This window comes from Crocodylus porosus, unplaced genomic scaffold (assembly GCF_001723895.1).
Source record: "Crocodylus porosus isolate Cpor-Errol unplaced genomic scaffold, CroPor_comp1, whole genome shotgun sequence".
Taxonomy (NCBI): domain Eukaryota; kingdom Metazoa; phylum Chordata; order Crocodylia; family Crocodylidae; genus Crocodylus; species Crocodylus porosus.
Genome location: NW_017728931.1, coordinates 1,547,530 through 1,567,883, shown reverse-complemented (window position 1 = coordinate 1,567,883; position 20,354 = coordinate 1,547,530). Strand labels below are relative to the sequence as shown.

Sequence of the window (20,354 nt, the reverse complement as noted above, 5' to 3'; positions counted from 1 at the left end):
GGCTGCCTTTGATCCCCTAGTACACGGTGTTATGCTGGAACTATTCCCTGTTCTCTATGGGGTGACTTGATGCACCCGAGCCTTAAGGGCTATGCGTGCCCCCAACCTCCCCTTTAGCACGCTCCAAGCCTTGCAGCTGTACTGGACGTTCTCGTGTCATATGCTCGCCCCTACCTGGGGTCTCTCGATACGCACGCTCCCTCTCTGGGGTTTCTCCATATGCGCGCCCAATATACTCATCCCTCCCGGGCTTCTGTCCACCCTCTCCGGGCCTCTAGCCGCGTGCTCGGCTCTGTCGAGCTCCTATCAGTCAGGCCCCTATCCGCACATCCGCCCCTCTCCAGGCTTATTCTCGCATGCCTGCCCCTCTCCAGGACTTCTACCGCGCACTCCCCCTTCTCCGGGACTTCATGTCAGTAGGGTGCTAGTCACTCACCCTGGAGCCTCTTATTTTAGCCTGCCTGCCGGGCTTGTTCTCACATGCCAGCCTCTCTCCCGGACTCTTACCGCACACTCACCCAGGCTTCCTGTTCCCATATGCCTGCCCTCTCTGGGGCCTATGCCGCACTGCCCGCGCTCCTCACCCACACTCGGGGCTTCCTGTGGTTGGGGACCAGGCGGCCTTAGCTTTACCTGGCCCCCAGACCCACCTTTTCGGGCCTAGCTCTCACACTTCCCGCGCTTGGGGCTCAGGTGGCCCATAACCGTGCCTGGCCCCTGACCCTTTTTCTGGGTTGTATACCCCACTGGGCAGAATACTGCCCTTTACAGGGCCAGGGTCACAACACCCCACAACTTTGCACCTCTCCCTGGCACTCACCCATAGTGCCAGCTCCGGCATCAATCACTGTGCCACCCTGGCACTGCTTGCTGTGCCCTTACTGGGCACCAGGAACCCCCAAATTATTGGGGAGCTCCTGTGAGGCCTCCTCACACCCCTACAGCCTCACCCGGTCCTCCAGTATTTACACAAACAGCCCTACTGCAAAGCAAACTACTAGCCAACCAGCTCTAACTCAAAATAAGCTTACTGGCTATAACATAAGGGTCCAGGCCCAAACTGGCCCTCTTGCAGGGGCAGCTCTGACAGGATTCTCTCTGCCCTCACCATGCTGCAGGAGGCGAGGCAAGGCACTGCTGCAAAACTCCTGTATCTCAGGCTGCTAAAAGGAAACTAGCTCTTGTCTCAGCCTGGTCGCTTATAAAGGCCAGGCCCTGCCCCCTTCTAGCCAGCTGACCATCATTAGTTGCCCTGGCAACCCTCACCTGTGCTGCCCTGTTGATTGGCAGCTGTCCCTATTACTATTATTAATAGCAAGCACCCTAGTGCTCTGCTACAATGAGAAACACTGGGCTGCTGAACCAAGAGTTGATTGGCCACAAATGCAAGGCATCTTGTGCTTGGCAGAACAACATCAACTCCAAGCAAAAGAAACTGAATCACAAACAAGCCAAGACAGAGGTCCAAAGGAGGACCCATAATATGAAGAACAGATGGTGGGGAGACAAGGCTAAGGAGATTCAACATCTCTCTGATATTCATGATATGTGAGTTTTTTTCAATATCACCAAAGTCATCTATGGTCCAAGCACTTAAGGACCAACACCCTTGAAATCTAAGGATAGAGTAGACCTGATAAAGGAAAGCGGGGCTGTTAGTGCCTTCTGGAAGGAGCATTTTGAAGACCTTCTCAATCAAAACCCAATGTTGACAAACCTCCTTCCCACAATACTCAGTCAGAGACTATCTCCAAATCCCTCCAACACTTGAAGAGGTGAGGAAAGCCATCAAGCAGATGAAGAACAAAAAGGCATGTGGATCTAATAGGATCTCATGAAAATTTTAAGCACAGGGGGAAAAAGCTCACACCACAACTCCATGCCCTCATGTTAAGGTCTTGGAATGATTAGGAAATCCCAGATAACATCAGGGATGCCCTGATTGTGACAATCTTCAAGAAAGGAGACAAGTCCAACCACGGAAATTGCAGAGGGATCACCTTGTTGTCCACTACAGGAAAGATCATTGCAAGAACCCTTCTAAACTGTCTTCTTCCACTTGCTGAAGAGCTCTTCCTGGAATCTCAGCATAGGTGTAAGGCAGGGATGGGCAAAGTCAGACCCTTGGGCATCTGGTTGGCAGTGGACTCCATTTCCCAGCTGCCCCTGAACATGGCTGGGGTTGGTCCCCATGGAGACCCCAGCTGGACCTGTGCTGTGAAAGCTCAAGGCTGGGGTTTCTATGGAGACCAGCCCCAGCCACACTGGCAAGGCAGAGCAGGGAAGGGGGCTGCTCCAGAGCAACTGGGATCTTGTGATGGGGGCAGCTTGCTCCAGAGCCAGGGCAGAGCCGTGATCTATAGCCTATATGCTCTGGGCACAGGTGTGCAGGCAGGGGATTGCAACTCTGCCCCTGTTCCTTGCAGTGCTGACAGCCTGGTCTGGAGTAGAGGCAGAGCTACAATCCCCTGCCTGGAGCATGCAGGCTACAGATTGCAGTTCTGCCCTGGCTCCGGAGTAAGCTGCAAGATCCCAGCAGCTCCAGAGCAGCCCCCTGCCCTGCTCTGCCATGCACCCTGCCAGTATGGCTGGGGCTGGTCTCCATGGCAACCCCAGCCTTGAGCTTTCACAACATAGCTCGGCTGGGGTCTCCATGGAGGCCGGCCCCAGCCATGTGGGCAGGGGCTGCTGGAAATGGAGTCTGACTGCTGTCTGGATCGGCCATTTTGTGCACCCCTGGTCTAGGGCATCAAGAGGTACAACTGACATGATCTTCACAGCTTGCCAGCTGCAGGAAAAATGCTGAGAACAACATAAACCTCTCTACGTGGCCTTTTTTGATCTCACAAAAGTCTTCAATGCTCTCAGCCAAGAAGTGCTGTAGAGGATCCTTCTGCAGTATGGATGCCCACTGAAATTCATCACCATGTTTCGCCTGTTCCACGACTGTATGTGAACAGTGGTTCTCAATAATGGATCTATCACAGATCCCTTTGAGGTAAAGATAGGAGTTAAGCAGGGCTGCATCATTGCTCCAGCACTCTTTTTGATATTCCTTATTGCAATGCTACATCTGACCACTAACAAACTTCCAGTTAGAGTGGAGCTAGACTACCGAATGAATGGTAAACTGTTTACTCTCAGCTGACTCCAAGCCAAAACCAGGACTACTGCAATCTCAATCAAACTCCAGTACACTGATGATGCTGTAGTTTGGGCTCACTTGGAAACAGACCTTCAGGCAATTGTCTATGTCTTTACCAAGGCATATGAGAAAATAGGACTGACTCTTAACATTCAGGAGACTAAGGTCCTCCATCAATAAGCTGTTACTGAGCAGTCCCTAGCTCTAGTAATTCAGATGCACGGTGAAACTCTGGAAAACACTGAGTAATTCCTGTACCTCGGAAGCCATCTCTTGCAGAAGGCTAACATCACCTCAAATATGCAAGTCCAGCCTTCAGATGCTTGAGGAAACAAGTGTTCAAAGATCACGACTTCAGATCTGAAACCAAGCTTATGGTTTATCAAGCAGTTGTGATCCCCACCTTACTGTATGGAGCTGAGACATGGACAATGCACAAGAAACCATCAGCGCTGCCTGTGGAAGAACGTTCAAATCCAGTGGGAAGATAGATGTATCAACATTAGTGTCCTCTCACAGGCAGACACCACAAGCATCAAGGCAGTGATCATCCAACATCAACTTTGCTGGCCAGCCATATCATCTGGATGTCCGACTCCAGACTCCCAAAGCAAATTTTATTCTCCCAGATCAGTCAAGGCATATGCTCAAGAGGAGGGCAGAGAAAATGCTTCAAGGACGTCCTCAAGGCCAACCTGAAAAAATGCAATATCGACATCAGCTCATGGGAGACTATCACCCAGGACCTCCCCAAATGGAGGAAGTGTTTGCTGCAAGTATCTCAGTACTTTGAAACCTTACCATGATAAGAGGAGATGGAAAAATGGGAGCAGCAAAAACTGTGTATCATGGATCAAATCAAGAATCCAGTCACCCACCCTAGATCTTGTCTTCCATCTTTAGACCCCCAGATAAGACAATCACCGAAGACAATCATTCTTGACTACAAGGGATTGCCAAAGACATTACTGGGCGCAGGGATGCATGACTTCAATGACTGGGCTGTACCTGCTCTAACAAATATTACCAGATTGGGGTGGGGGTATTCTGGTGCCCCCTGCTGCATCTGGTGTACAAGGAGCTTATTCCTCAGCTGTTGTAAAGTAGACAGAGCTGGGGCAGGTAAGTCCTTTGACCACTGCCCCCCCACACTCCCCCTCCCTTTGGTGGTCAGCACTCTGCCTAGGGTACTCAGGAGCTCATTATGCCTCTGACTAGATTCCATGCACACAGCCATAGCAGCTGGATACTGAATGCAGAATGACACAGGATCAAATCTAACCCATCAGTTTTCCTAGTGATAGGGAATGAGACAGTGGGACAGGATGAAGAGGAGTGACATCCATAGAGGCATCAAGTCTTCAGTAAGTTCCTGTTGCCTCCAGGGAATTCCTGTCTGGGGACTACCTCATATTAGGTTGCAAGGGGTTACAGCAGATTGGAGGAGGTAAGGACAAAGGAACAGCCTCTGTACATGATATACTTCCCTGCTGATTTTATAGGATAAGCCTGGGAGTTAAGGTGACACAAAATACAACATAATAAAGTTTAGGTCAGATCCCTTCCTTTGCAATGTTGGGAAATTTTTAAGAACAATATAGGAGAAAGTCAATCATCTGGAATAATTATTGTCACCATTATTCTAATCTAGATAATCACTTTCTGGATAAACAAACACCATTGTATGAAATGCTGATACTAAAAGCAGCGAGAAAATGTATTGTTCCAAGTAATGTTTTAAAATTACAAAGCAGTACACAGTAAACAAGCAGTGCACAGTTGTCTCATTGATAAGCAAAATCCAACTGCAGGTCAATGGTTTTGTTAATATAAAACCTTCCTATTAATTGACTTCCTGGGTAATTGACTCCTATTGAACTTTAAAACAATGTACCTTGCATATATAAACTACACTAAGCAGTTATTACTTAGCCAACTAAAAAAAAAATCCAGCTTCCCTTAGGTCACTTGTCACTGAGGATTTCCCTTGTTTACAAATACTAGCCTTCTTCCCCAGTTTGCTGAGGAAATAGTGCTGTTTAAAAAAAGTTGCAGGAATAATTTTTATTATGCAAAAGAACTCTCATATTTCTCAATATGGTTTTTTGCAAGCTTTCTACCATCAGGCAGAGAGCAGATATGGAACATTTCTGAGAAATTAAAAAATATTCTTTCAATTAGAGCCACTTAATCATCCTTAATTGTAACTGGAGTACAATCTGCTAGCAGTAGCAAGGTTTTGATACTGCTGCAGTATGCAGCTTTATAATACTTACTATGTTTTCAGTGGACACTGTGTATATATTAGTTAATTGCCTAGTGTGTCCTCCAGAGACCATGTAATATAGTGCATGCATTAATAGCTCTACCAACCACATAATAATGTGTGAATAGCTCATGTAAAAAATAATCACAGTAACACAATGACCCTGAAACTGTTGCACAGCTCCCACTGAAATTAATGGGCAGTAGTCCCTTATGTAGTATGGAAAATCTTGGCCTAAAACTCTGTTTCTCTATTTTTTATCTATTAGGTATTATTGAAGTGTTTGATCCCATAAAGAACATAGAGTTTCAAACAACACAGTCTAAGGCCCTAATTCTGAAAATGCCCAAGAGTAATTTGCACATGCAAAACTATTCCAGTGAATTCAAGGAGACTGCTCACACTTCATAAAGCTGCTCAGGTGCATGTTTACAGGCTTAGACAAGTAATTCAACAGCACTGTAATGACCTGCCAAATGATGGAGCTAATCTCAAAGCAGTTTGGGTTCAATGCTATATTTAAGTTTACATTAGAACTTGTGGTAATATTCTCATCCTATTGAAATCATAGGAGTTTTGCCATTGATTTGAATGAGAGCAGGATCTGACCCTTGTTGCTTTCCAATTGAGGTGGTATGCTAAAGAGGGTGCTTCAAGATCAGGGGAAGCATGAAAGAAAATTGGAAAGCAGAAGTGTGAGGAGAACCCACAGGGGTGTTTAGAAAGAGATACAAGTAGAGATACAGGCAGGGGGGTAGTATTGTTTAGAGCCTCCAACGAAGGTGAAGATGGGAAGTTGCAATTTGATGTCAGTGTGAAGGGAAAGCCAAGCTAGGGAGTGGTATGGTAGATGACAAGAAGTGTGATTTTGGTGGTGGCTTTTAGATAGTGTAGAGTATTGTAGGCTTAAAGCTGTCTAATGATAGGATAGTATAGAATTGCTTGACTAGTTTGGTTAGGAGAAGAACAGGCAAGAGAATGTCACAAGGTGGGAACCATTTTTGAAAATTCAAAAAAGATGTATTGAGAAGCTAGAGTAAGGACTGCAAGTACAATTAGTACAATTGTCTAAAGTACAATTAGAGGTTTGACTATAGACACAGCTAATTTTAGACAAGCTAAAGCTTATATAGGTAATAAGAATAAGCATATGAATATTCATTGGAGTAGCACCTGTTAGAACACTTTTTAATTTTCTGTTTACCTTATTTAGTAAGCTTTTTGATATTTTAGCCAAGCAATAGAGTATAAAAACCAGGTCCACTTTGGGATTTTTTTCTTTTTGGTCTTGAACTACAGATCTTGCTGAGTCACCTACTTGCAAGTGTACCTAGCTAGTGTCATTTAGCGACTTAGTTTTTTAAATCTTAGGTAAGAAGGCCTTTTCTTTAATGGGCTGGCCCCTGTAAGAAGTTTTTTAAGACGTTAGGACTTTGAAATGTTAAGATTAAATTATTTTTAAATAATTAAGATAAGATAGGCCAAAAATATGCATTTTAGGCACTTTAATAAATTTTTGGATATGCATTATCTATACTGTTTAGCCATTTATATCATTTCTTTATTTTGCTATTGAATTTGCTATTAAAATTTTGGGTATTCTTATTCTGTGAGTATTTAATTTTGATGAGACTGGCACTTCAAACCTTTCTTGGTTCTCAAAATCCATCTGAAGGTCAACTATAGATTGCAGGGGTTGGGGTGAAAAACCATAAGAACAGAGAACAGAAGGTTACGTAAGTGGAGGGTTGACCAAGGCTTGGAGAAGAACAAGTAGTAAAGAGAAGATAAAAGCTTTTAGAGACTATTAATTATGTGATGTAGCTACAGAATAGTTATAGCCATGATTATTGAGGTAATCTTATTATGCTTATTCAATTCCATGGAACAAAGTAGAATAACATTACCCCAGTAATCATGACTATAGTTACTCTGTAGCTACATCATATAATTCATAAATGGCCAGAGCAGAAATGCTCATGGTACAGCCCTGTCGGATTCCAGCAAATCTGTAAATACTGCTGTACCTTGTCACAAGGACATGAAGAAGGAAGGAGGGAAGGATTCCATGGAGCAAAATAAATAATTTTATAGGTATCAAATCTTTTATCTCATTTTCCTAAAAATATTGGGTGAAGCTGCTTTACTTCAGTAGAAGTAGTAGCATCTGGCTCATGAATTAAGAATTACATTTTAAGTTGCCTGCAAATATTTGTATTAAAGTCAGATATAGGTTTAGGCTCTGCTTAACAATAATGCTTGAAAGCCTTGCTCATCATCATTTTCATAACATTACAATCCTGTCATCTTTCATTCAGATGGGGCCATGTATTGAATGCAGAACGATGGTGCCGATGAACACACCCTCTTGTATTGTATGTGAGGCTCCAATAGCTCCACAGTTGCAGCCCCAAGCCAGCATCTGCTTAAAGGTAAATATGATTAAATGAAACTAAGAAGTAATTTACCTAGTAGTCTGTATGATTCTTATAGGTGATTTTGTTAAAAATACATTGATCTTTTTTGGGTTTGTATAAATATGTTGCTACTACTTAAAGGGTTAGTAGGATTTAACATATTTACAAAGTTGTAGCTGTCATTAAAGACAGACCACATTAGCATGTCAGGGCATGTTATATGAGAGCACAAAATGTCAGCATTTTCTGTTCAAATAAGCTACGGGTGCATGTTCTTCTATTCATTATGAAGTAGATTAGTTTGATTTATCTAGTCATTTATGCCTTACTCATAAGCACTTAGCTCCAGTAAATCTGTCCTCATTATTGTGTTTACCTCTTCTGACTGTGAACTATTACATGAGAAGGTACAGGTGGTGCAGTTACTGGATGTGGGATTTGGCTTGACATGTTCAAGGAGGTGTTATTGTAGTGGGGATAGCAGGAGTGATGCACTGTGTGCCAGGGGGTCATGGCTAGGGGACATTTCCAGGAAGGGCATGATACTGAAAGGTTGGTGCTGAAAAGAAAATGGTGGGAATGAGGACTATCTGGCAGTGAACAAAGGAAGCTCACTATTTGAGAGTAGTTTTCTTCTGGGTGTCAAAAGTTACCATTGTCACAGCTACTTGCCCACTCTGAATGGCTTAGGGCAGCCTTAATGTAGATACAAGAACAAACCTAAGCCACTTGACGGTGGCTAGTGAGGACACAAGCTATAGTACAGAATTTGTCATGCTTGTGATTCCTAACATAAGTGGAAGCTGAAGGTCCTTAGTTGTAATGAAGGTTGGCCAATGAGATCCTTCCAGGCAGCATGCTTCAAAGTTGGAGGCAGTTTTCCTTACAAATGCTAGCCTGTTTGTAAGAAATTATGCACAACTAACTAAACTGTCATTGCTCATTAGTTTGTAAACAGCTCCAGGGGAGCACTGATACAGGAGCTTCTGCATCATATGTTCTACTACTTTAACAACACTGCCACCAACTCAAGATCTGCATGATGGCCAGGCAAGATGACTTAAGAGGAGCTGACAGTTTAAATGTTACTGGAACATTATGCCACATATTTGAGAGGGTTCTTCTTTTTTTTCATCAATTAAGCAGCTTACATACATATGTCGGCAGGATTGAGCCCTTATGGAGTAGATAGCTTGTTTTTAACTTTAATGTGCTTCGCAGTTTAAATATATCCAGTGAAATGTATTTTTAATCTGTATTTTAAAGGGCAAGGTAATTTGTCGGGTGTGTGGCACGGGAAATCCTATTCACATTAAGCACTGTGTGACCTGTGAAAGCAAGCTGCCTGACTCACAGATGGTAAGGTTTCATGCACATAACAACAATGCTTGGAGTCAAATCCTGACCCTGTCTGGGCTCAGGCACTATTGGGTGAAAGGGATTACTTCCCAAGTAGAATTCTTACTTGGCACCCAACAGCACTCTGTCTGGAATATCAGCTCCCATCCCCAAAAGACACGGGGGAATTCCATTATGTATCTTCTATTTTCTTTCAAAGGAGTCAGGGTTGTAAATGATACTATCCCTGTCTGTAATGTGCTTTGAAAATATGCATTTCAAAGTAGTGGTCTTGGTTCAAAGTGTCCTTAATTTTCCAAGACTTGTTCGCATTCCTTTTTCTTTATAATTGCAGTAGAGTTTAAATCTAAACAGCAGGGAACACCATTCACAACAATTTAGAATTATATGTTCGTTAACTTTTCAATTATTTCTGTTATCTCTGCTTTCTGCTCTTTCCATCAACTTGCAGCTGCTATGCTTGTATTTGGCTGTGACTCTATGCAGAGGTGAGAGAAGCCACAGTGAATGTTCTCCCTAAAATCGCTGTCTTTGTCACTTCATACTTTAGCTGTGTTCATTTGGCTGGTTGGAGTGGTTTTTATTTTCTACACCTTAAGAAAAAAACCTCATACAAGCCCAATGAGTGAGTGTTATTTTTGTTAGGTATTGATAGCTACTCAGATGGGAGAAGGCAGTAGTGATTTGGACATCATTGTCTATTGGTCATAGTGGCAACAATGCTAGACCATAGTTAAAACTGCCAGGACATTGATTCGACATTTTCTGTACTAACCATTATAGCCTTGCTTCAAAATCAACTAATTTAGAACTACTGACAGGCACAGAGTTAAGCAACATGCTTAAATGCTCTGCTGAATGTGGATGGTATTATTCAGCTACTTAAAGTTAAGCATGTGGGTGAGTTTTTTGTTGAATTAGGGGTTCAGATTGTCTGCGATGGCTGAAGGAAAAAGCTGAGAGTTTTGTATGAATATGATGAAGTAGTTTTAAGGCGTGACTTATTTTAGAATTGTTCTAAACACAAGGTAAATATTCACTTCTCTTTTACCTAGAATTAAAACTCACTATTGCTGCAGGCTGCAGACTAAGACAGTGTTGTAGTGCTCAATTTCAAATATCAGAACATTTGGACTTCTTTAGTTATCATCTATAGTGCCGATTTCCAAAGAAATAATAGTAAAACAACATAGGGCCTATCTGAAAAAGGTTCCTTCAACTACAGCATTCTTATACCAATTAATTATCGGAGGGTTAATTGGAGAGCTAACCTGATGACAGAGTCAGCAGCAGAACATGAAAGATCCAAATAAAATGGAAATATTTGATCTAACCCACTTTCCTCCACCAGTTTCCACATTCAAAGAATGACACAAACTTTGCAAACAGAGCAGAAAAATAATGATTGGATTTTGGATCTTAAAAGTGTACATTTGTCATGTGTTATAGAGAATGTGATTTTTCATTTTAAATTCACCTGGAAATACAGAAACATGATGATAAGTGGTCAGTTAAAATAGGACAAGTATGTAAGGAAATAAATGGTGTTTTATTTCAAAGAGGGCAAATAATGGAAAGTTCAGAAATATATATTTAAATTAAAAACACATTATTGTGAACTTTAAATGAGAAAATTATGGTACACAGATCAAAATAAAACCAGTGATGAGTCACAGCTGAAAAAAGTCCTTTATGCTGAATATTGCTTCATGCTGTCAAATTGGCTTGCTTTTCTCCTCCTCTTATTTAACACGTGCTTTTCCTTAGCAGCAGGCTGTATGTATTTTCTTCATAATTCTTATTTTGCTTTACTAGCCTGTGTTCAATGGAGATACACCCCCTCCTTTACTCATGCAGTTGGGAAAAACAATATCCTGCTCAAAGTGTGGTCGTGCTAACCACTGTGATGCTCGTTTCTGTGACTGGTGTGGAGCCAAGGTATGTGTTTCCAGGTGTGGGCTTTTGTAGAAAACTCTTTTCTCTTTCTGTTTTAATTGGCAATAAGCATTTGTGTTGACAAGTCAGGTTTTACTCATCTATGACCTGCAGCAGTTCCATAGCTCCATTCCCAAGAATCTTTTGGGTTAGAACATGTATTTTTCTGTTATTATTAAACATGTGTAAAGAGCCATGTGTGTGCAGTGAACAAAGAAAATGTAAAGGCCCAGGTGAAATCCTAGTCCCATTGATGTCAATGCCCAAATTCTCACTGACTTTAGTAATAGCCATATTTTCTCTGTGGTCTCTGCCCCAGAGGAGCTTTTCTCTAGAACAATCAATGTAAAATTGTCCCTATGTCACCTACTTCTGTATTTCTGAGATAGATTCATTCCCACCAAGGCAGGGAAGTTCAAAACCAGGTCCTGTAAAATTAGAAACTCTGCTCTAGATATAGACAATCTGTCATCACAGGTCTCTACAATTATACTATGACAAGGGGAGGGGCAGAGTGGAACTGAATATTAATTGAGGTGCTTTGAAGTAGTAGACAAAGTTTCCCAGAGGAAAAAAACATTTTAAAATTCTATTTTATATGTTAAGATTGGCAGACCTGAAAACTAGCCTACTTACACATTGGTTCTGTTTGAAAAGCCTTACAGTGAGAAGGTTGATGGTGATTTTGTTTTGCTGTTGTCAGATAGGGTTCAGAAACTACAACTAAGGTCACCAGTCTAAGTTGTAAGTCCTGTGGTTTTTTGCTTACTCTGAATTCAAGCTGACAGTCTTATCAGTGCTTTAATTCTGAGAGTACAGAAGATGAATCTTCCTTGTGATATATAGAATGCTTATCTATAGTGACAGCTGTTTTACTGTACTCCCCAGCCAGGTCCTCCTCCTTGCTACTTTGCTTGCTTCAAGTGTGGTGCAAACAACCATCCATATGCTCGATTCTGTGGATCTTGTGGTGTTTATATTGAACCCATATCAAAATCAAGCTCTCAGAATGGCATGCTGTTGGGCGCCAGAGACTCCTGCACATTTTCTCAGGTAAGCCAGTGTTGTATACTAGGCTCTGATCTGTATACAGATATTGGGTCACGTCCTCAGCAAGTACAAACTGGTACAAATTCACATCTTTCACCTGAGAGTACCATGATTTCTTTATAGAATCTATGACAGACTTTCTCTCAGCAGAAAAAAGAAGTTAACTGCATTGGTAGAACTGTTAACTGCAGAGAGTTTCTCAGCTCTAATTATTACTACATATAATTAAATGAGGCCAAGTCCCTTTCTTTTTAAATTCTGAGCTTTCTAAATACTTTTTTGTGGTTGTGACATCATCACTCATGTATGTGTCTAATTTAAGGGTATTTTTGATAAATAAATGTGCCATGTTTAATTTTAAAAGATTTTAGAGACAATAATAATACATAGTAAGGTCAGCCTTTCAATGTTTTTATGGTGTCAGAACATAAATTGGTTTATATTAAGACGTAAGTTGCATGTTTTTTAAGCATTTGTGATAAATGATATCAGCATTTTTACCAAGTGTTAATTGTAACCAGGAATTATCACAATTCCTTCTGAATACTGTATGCTTCTCTGATAGCTTTTACTTTCTAGATTTGTTTTTACAGACGATGTTTCTTTACTTCTTGGGTGTTTTTCTTTTTGCAAAGTGATGTAACCATGCATTTTTATTGTTATCTTTCTTGTCATCTGGACTTCGATTTTTCCCTGTAGGTTAAAGGGTTACAGACTCAAGCTGCCTGGCAACCTCTGGCTGTTGCATTGCCCAAACCCAGACTAGATTTATCAGAAAGAAAAGACAAAGGAACCCAGACCATTGGCCTGTTTTACCCATCAAGTAAACTCCTGGAAAAGAAGGAACTTGAACTAGTTTCTCAAAAACAAAAGGAGGAGAAGATGAGTGATCATAAGCCTCTCCTTACAGCCATCAGTCCTGGAAGAGGTTAGAAATAATATGATTGCATATAGTCATCACAAAGATCTTCCCTTGGTTCTGAAAACTACAGTTTTCCTAACAGATGGTCTTTTACAAAATTACTCTAGTCTCCCTCTACACTCAGAACTGTAAAGCCAGTGCTTGGTGCTTTGGCTTGAGGAACCAAATCTCAAAACTTTTCCATTAATAACTAGCAAGGGGGGGAGGTATCATTCCAGCATAAACTACAGTTTATGGTCCTTGTGCAGTCATGCCACTTGTCAGATATGGTGAGATCATACCAAGTTAAGGATTGGACATGGTCATTATTTGAACTGGAGACCGTCAAGGAAAACCCATGTTTCCTCCGAAGGTGGTATTCATTAAATAAGCAGTAGTATTTCTGTCAGCAGTAAATGCCTTGAGGGGATATTGTGTCACTAGATATATTGGCTTTTGGAAGATATGTAAAAGCTTGTCTACCTGGGGAAATTTACTGGAGTGACTGTTGTGGAATAATCTAAGGATGTTCTGGAAGAAGAGAAAGCTAGATTGGAAAGGAGCATTCTTATTTCAGAGTAACTGTGTCCAGACATACATACGCATACAAATTCAATGCACTGGCTATCTATAATCATTAACATTTTATAAGATTAGAGATTTTAGCCCGTGTCCTGGAAACATTCCAGTGTAAGCTGAAAACAAAAGTTTTAAGATAGACTCTTAGGCTGCATGCACACCAGCGTGGACATTTGTTTCCCTGGGGACAAGGAGCGTGGTACAGCTTGTGCCACTTGTAGTTGTCTCTGGGGAACTCCCGTGCCATGCGCCCTCTGGCATGTGGCAGGTTACCCCAGGTGGGGTAGGGGAGGCTGGAGCCAGCACTTGGCTGACCCCAACAGCCTTACTTAGGGCCCTGGAGGCTTCCTAGGGCTGCAGCAGCAGTGATCCTGCTGCTCAAAGCCTCCTTGGCGCAGGTGCAGACCCAAAGGAGGAGCTCAACTGTCTCAGTGGCCCCGTGGCAGTTGGGTCATAGGCAGCTGGGTGTCCCCATCTGCCCCTCTCTATGTCTCCAGGCCTTCAGGGATACAAGTGTTTGTGTATGAAGTACCCTTCCTCAGGTCTTGGAGAAAAAAATCAGACACACCTTGAGCTCCCAACTCTACCTTCATGGTATTAATGACTCTTTCAGCCCTTTTCCCATATTTTGTAAATTTGCAGGTAAGGCAACATTAATACCTGGGAAATAGCTCTTACACTCCCTTGCTCTGTTACATGGAATCTCTAATTAGATCCATCCCTGTAGTGAAATGCAGTATGTGACAACATGCCAAGGAATTTAGTCAGAGAAAAAGTTAAGGGACTGGCCCTGAATAGCCTTGAAAAAATATTTAACGCTAAAGACTTTTATATCCTTTCATTGACAGTGCAGTTTTCAACTCTTGAGAGATTGAACTCCTTTCACCAGGCTAAACTGGGAAGAAGCTTTGAATTGCCATGAAACCTTGCTAATTTACATATCGTTAGTCAGCAGAGGTACCTTTGCTGGAGGCTTATTAGTAAAGGAGAAAGAAGTTCTTTGGAATCTGCTAGGCCCATGGAACTGATTTTCTCCCACAGTTAAAGTCTGGCAACCATAAGAACTCAGTTTTCTCTACTGTCCACACTGTCATGCTGAGCTTTCTACTAATCCAGAGACTTGTGACCAGAGTACTAGTATGCAGGCAGCTCTTGGTTATGCTAGGCAGGTTGTTCATACTTTCTCTAATTCAAACTCCTATATTTGACTAGTGATATTTTAATTTAAAAATGTAAACAATTAAAAATAACAGCTAGGTTGGGGGGGGTTTGTTGTTGTCCTGTTCCTCCTGGAATGAACTAGCCAGAAACACTAAATAGGCAGGGGAAAATGTAAAAGATAGTTTGGACAGGAAAATTAAACAGTGGGACTGAGGTGTCAGTTTTTTGGTCAATGGTACATTTTTTTCCTACTATATTTCAGGCTGTTTGAGCAGGAACCAAAGGCATTCAGAAACAAATATAACAAAAAAGCCTCCCCTTTCCACTGCATGTACAGTAAATAAGTCATATCTAGGTGTAACCAGCTGCTGACAACATAAACTCAGGTGTTCCCTTCAAGGTTGCCAGAAATCCTTTTAGATACACCTCAAATGGAAGTAGCTTGGCACCACATGGACACAAGCATATTTCTGGCATCCTGATTTTATGTCCTGATTTTCATGTGAAAGACAAGCAGCTCAAGTTTAGCTTTAGCCTAATCTAATGCAACTACCACTGACTTACTGGGGGTCACATCTAGAAAACAGCAGTTCAGCTGGGCATTTTTATTATGTTAACTTATTCTTTATTTCAGGCTCTAATTTAATTTAAAGCAAAAATATTTTAGGGACCAGGAGGGATGCTGTGTAGATCATCTCCCCCTTTAGCCCCCCTGCCATATTCTTTCTCAACATGCTTCTTCAAGACTGTCAGGAAGAACAAGTCCTGTTGTTCTGGTTTGTCGTGGTTTCTTCATGGCTGATGTTGGACATTTGTTTTTCTTCCTAAGTCCACTTTACTTATTTTCCTTCAGGAGAGGAATGGTTAGAGAGCTATTCCTTTTGTTTAGTCTTTGCTTTCAGTCTTGTTTATTTAATTAATATTTATAATACAGTCATGTCTGGAGGCCCCTGTTGAGCTGGGGCTTATGTGCTAAATGCTATACAAGCTAGTAGGAAGCCAGAGTCCACTGATTTTAATCCAAATACATAACATTTTGGTACAGTGTAGCCTATCTAAGAATTATCAACAGAACACAGAGAGTCCACAAAGTCTATTTTCCTTCCTGTACAGTGTAATTGTCTTGTATTGTCAAAGCCATGTGGCAGGACTTATTTTCTGACTTGGCTTCATGTATGTACTGCGATCCTCTATCAATGCTAAGACTGGCAATGGTAAGGTCAAGGTGACTTCTTTATTTCAATTAAATGAGGCTTGTTGTCACCTACATGATTTATTTTCAGCAAAAGGATTTGTACTTTCTGTACTTTCCCTAAGTGCTCTCTAAAATAAAGCTGGTCAGATCCTGATACTCAAATGCTTTAACTTCAAAGGAAATCCTTCTTTCCTATTCTTCATTAAAATTTATAAAATGTATCCCGATCTAGCATTGAAAATATTGGATTTGAGCTGCAAAATCACTTGAAACCCCCCCTAGTCTGAGTTATTAATAATTATTTAGATGGTGGCAGAATCTAAAATATCCTAGATATTGCCTAGACATGGAGTGCCCAGACCCTATCTCAATGTACTGGACTAGGAACAGATGTAAGACTGAGGATAGAGGTACAGGGTACAAGCAGACCAGTCAGTATGGGGCACACTTAATACCAGTTCCAGTGGTAATATTTTTTGATTGCTGTATGCATAAAATGCCTCTGCCGGGCATGAGCTTATTTCTTGTAGCTTCAGTAGCGGGTCTTGAGAAGGATTCTGCAGGATGAGAAGGTAGCTGTCAGTCCTGTTAGCTCAGGAATGCATTTCAAGAGGAGGATTAGATGGAGGAAAAAGCGAGGAGAGCTGAGCTATTGAGCCAGCATTGCTTTGTTAGCACTCCTCCCATTTCCTAAAAACTGTGTATCAGAGTTCATCCTCCACTCCACTGTGCTTCCTGATTTCTCAGGTACGGTCCTCCCTTATAACAATTTGTCAAATAATGTGGTAGGTAATGCAAATTAGAATGGGTTACGGTATATGCAGTTTTCAGAGTTGGCTTGTGTTTTCAATTTCACTGTGCTCTGCAGAACTAGTCAAGTTTACTGAAAACCAGATCAGTAATTCATGCTAATTAACTCTTAACGTTGCACTAACATTAACTTGTTCTCAGCTGTTTTGGACTCAGAAGCAATTTGGCTCATTACTGGCCTCCATTTCCAAAAGATACTACATTATTTTACTTTTTTAAGGGGTGCAATTTTTCTCTTCTTCCTTGGTCAGCTGAATCTGGTAACAAAAACTCAATGCTCTTTGTCCTGGTCAAGATCTGCAATTCTTTAATCAACAGTTATTGGTAAAAATTAAAGAATATTTTCTTCTGCTTAACTCCATCCTTTTAGGTTACTGGAGAAAGCAGCTGGATCATATCTGTGCTCACCTTAGAAGCTATGCTCAGAACCACCCAGAGTTCAGGGCTTTGGTTGGGGAACCTCGTATGGGAAAGGTAAGAAATACATTCGTGGCTAGCATTCTACCTGTGACGTATCACAGAAGGATTGAAAAGAAAATAAATCAGATAAAAAGCCATTATTTTGTCCAGAAAATAGCATCTAAGTAACTGGAAAATAAATGTACCCTTATTGCCTTTACCTATGTGTGTTTTCATTTTTCTTTTATTTTTCCCTGCTTGTTTTCTCTTATCTCCTTGTTCTCATTTTCTCACTTCTTTCAGTCTATTCCATTTTCTGTCTTAGTCATCTACTCAGTTCTTTCTGCTTTCTCCCTGGCTGTAGTTCCTTTATGTCTCTCTCATACCCTCTTTAGAAACACATCAGAGCAAAAGGAGATAATAAAAGTCTCAAGGCTGCTGTGGACCAAAAGCAGAGTCATTGTTCAATTTACCATATATCCCAGGGCAGGTGATTTAGAGAGTGAGAGAAAGAATGGAATTACATGTGCAGAGAGTTAGAACAAGGCTAGTTTGCTAATTTAAGTTCTGCTCACAAGTAGGATTTAGTGTATGGTTCAGGACTGAATTTGACCAGTAGATAGCAGTAGTTCCCTTTGTCTTATGTATTATTTGTATTGAAAACTGTGCCATTTGAGGTACTTGGCTTGTGCATATTAGAGAGATTGGCTTAATTAATGTCACCAAACAGTATTAAAACGGTTATTTGTGACTGAGGAGGTGGGGATTTGAGGTTTTTCCCTTGTGTAGTGCTACTGAACACAGTCACTAATGGGGAAAAAAACTCACACCAAACAGAAACAAGTGTGGAAAATGGAAGTGCTCCACATATGATCCAATGTGAGAAGGAGAAAGAATCTCATGGGCATTTCCCATATGTCATTTTCTGGAAGCAGTATGCTCCAGCACACCTATGTTGGGACTGATTCTTAGTTCTGCGATAAGGCCCGATTCTGGCAGTGAAAAGGAATCTTAATGTGGATGTAAATGTGGTATGTACTATGTGGAGATAAGATTCAAGACCACTGGACATTACTATTATTATTTTTTATTTGTTAAAGGGTTCAGAACTGCAGATACCTGAAACATAGAAAATACCTGAGCTGGGGATATTTCTGCAGTTTCTTGAACTTTGGCATCCTAGTGTAATGAAACTGTTGCTAAGAAAAGGATCAGGGATTATTTAGGGCAGGTGCCAAGTGTCTATTCTTTATTTACACTTCTTACTAATTTTTCATGCATTGTGATAAATTGCACACAAAAGTTCTCAGTCTTCTCCCATGCCACTTGTTTTTGTAGTCTTGTCAACTTTGGCAAGGTGATAAGCTTGTGGCTACTTTATTTGTTTATCGGCCACTTTATCTATTTCTTTAATTCCATTTTATATGCTGCCCTTCCCAGTAAAGGCTCATGGCAGCTTACAACAAGAAGACAGAATAATTTATAAAATGGAAAAATGAACAGGACAGCAAAACTAAACAGAACTAATAAATAACTGTGCTTTACCTCCTGAGATTTATGTAAGGTAGCTGGCACACAAGAAAGTACCCATGGTTCCGTCCCAAAACTAGCTGCATCTCATAGCTGGAGTTACGCTTACAGAAGTCTGTTCGCAACCCAGACTGTACCGTTACAAGCTGGTGTAACCCAAATAGCAGTTCGCCATTGGTAGTAAGCAATCCTGGACCAGGATGGCACAAAGTACCCCAAAAACCATGCCCCAAGAGTCTGGAGCCATGTGACAGCCCCAGAAGTGAGCAGGCCACAGGACAGATTCAGTTAGATGTGCATACTTAGCACCAGTTTTTGCTTGTGGTAAGCCCTGTCTAGCTTGATTATTCTATACTTGATTGTTCTATACTCCGTGCGCTAAAGTATCTGGGCATAATTGCCTCTGCAGATGCAAAATGTGTGGAGGGGTATGTATATATAAATGACACCTTTCTGTGACAGGTGTGAATCTTGTCCATGGTCTGTTAAACACTTTGGAATTAGAGTGTAAGGTGTCATTAATATCAGTTTTAGACAAGTTTGACATTTTCAATCATTCAGGTTTTTCCAGTTATCTCAAAATACCACCTGTTATTAATTCTCACCCCAGCACTCAGGTAAGATGGGAGTTAATAGTGGTACTGTACTATAAGCGTGTATTAGTCAAGTGTGAACTATTATTATTTCTTCACTGGTCTAGTTGATAAATGTCAACTTACCAGCAGGATGACTTAGCATTCCTGAAGCTCTCTTCCTGTACTTTTATTGAAAAGGGATGCTAACTTCTGTTTTTTTCCTTTAGATTATTTCTGCTATAGTCCATGAGGATGATTATGAAGTCAGTATCAGATTAAATTATGTTCTTGCCACAAACAAGGTCAGTTTGGGGAAACAAGTACATCCTCAGAGAATTGGCCCCCCGAAGCCTATAGCCGTTGTTTGACAGCTCACTCCTGCAAGAATGCATATTCCAAATTCTATTCTAACCAAGTATTTATCTTATTGAGAGGGTGTTAATGTATCACTTGAGAAAAAGAAATCTTGACTTTTTCTGCTTAAACTGGTTGAACAGGTATCCTTGTCTGATTAAACCAGACTTCAGGGTCCTGTAGCTATCACCTTGCATTCAGTGCAAGGGCATTTATTAAGCTTGCTGTTAACATCCTACTTTCAACTGACAAAGTTTTAAATAGCCTTAGTACTGCTTTCCTCCTGTTCAAGAGTCTTCCTTTTCTCCTGTCTGCAAGTAGTATTCTTGGGGGACAGGTTTTCTAATTCTAAATACAGCTTGGAGACAGCACTTGCCAGAACTGTGGCTAATTATAAATTGAAGTGCTGGATTTTCCTCGCTGATGTTAATTTGCTTAACTGTGTCCTAAAGAAAAGCTAGAAATGTTATTCACAACCCTTTCAAGGCATTCAGTTAAACTCAGATTCCTATTAGAAGATATATTGAAATGCTTATCTTGATGAAAGGTGCTTAAAAATGGATGTTTGGATTCTTATTGCTATTACCTCATTTGATAAGCAATAAATTAACAGGATCTCTTAGCTAACATGAATGTTTTTTTTCCTTGATGTGAATTGGCATTTCGTAATTCTGAGAC

The 20,354-nt window shown here is 41.1% G+C and overlaps 1 protein-coding gene across 1 annotated transcript in view; it reads left to right on the top strand.

The window, feature by feature from the left end:
- DZANK1 (double zinc ribbon and ankyrin repeat domains 1) overlaps window positions 1–20,354 on the top strand; it is a 47,191-nt gene that overhangs the window by 18,752 nt on the left and 8,085 nt on the right. The window contains exons 9-15 of the mRNA XM_019544054.1: window positions 7,730–7,843; window positions 9,095–9,187; window positions 11,003–11,125; window positions 12,011–12,175; window positions 12,872–13,100; window positions 17,189–17,292; window positions 19,550–19,624. Coding sequence (XP_019399599.1) covers window positions 7,730–7,843; window positions 9,095–9,187; window positions 11,003–11,125; window positions 12,011–12,175; window positions 12,872–13,100; window positions 17,189–17,292; window positions 19,550–19,624 — 903 coding nt within the window. The remainder of the gene's footprint in view (window positions 1–7,729; window positions 7,844–9,094; window positions 9,188–11,002; window positions 11,126–12,010; window positions 12,176–12,871; window positions 13,101–17,188; window positions 17,293–19,549; window positions 19,625–20,354) is intronic.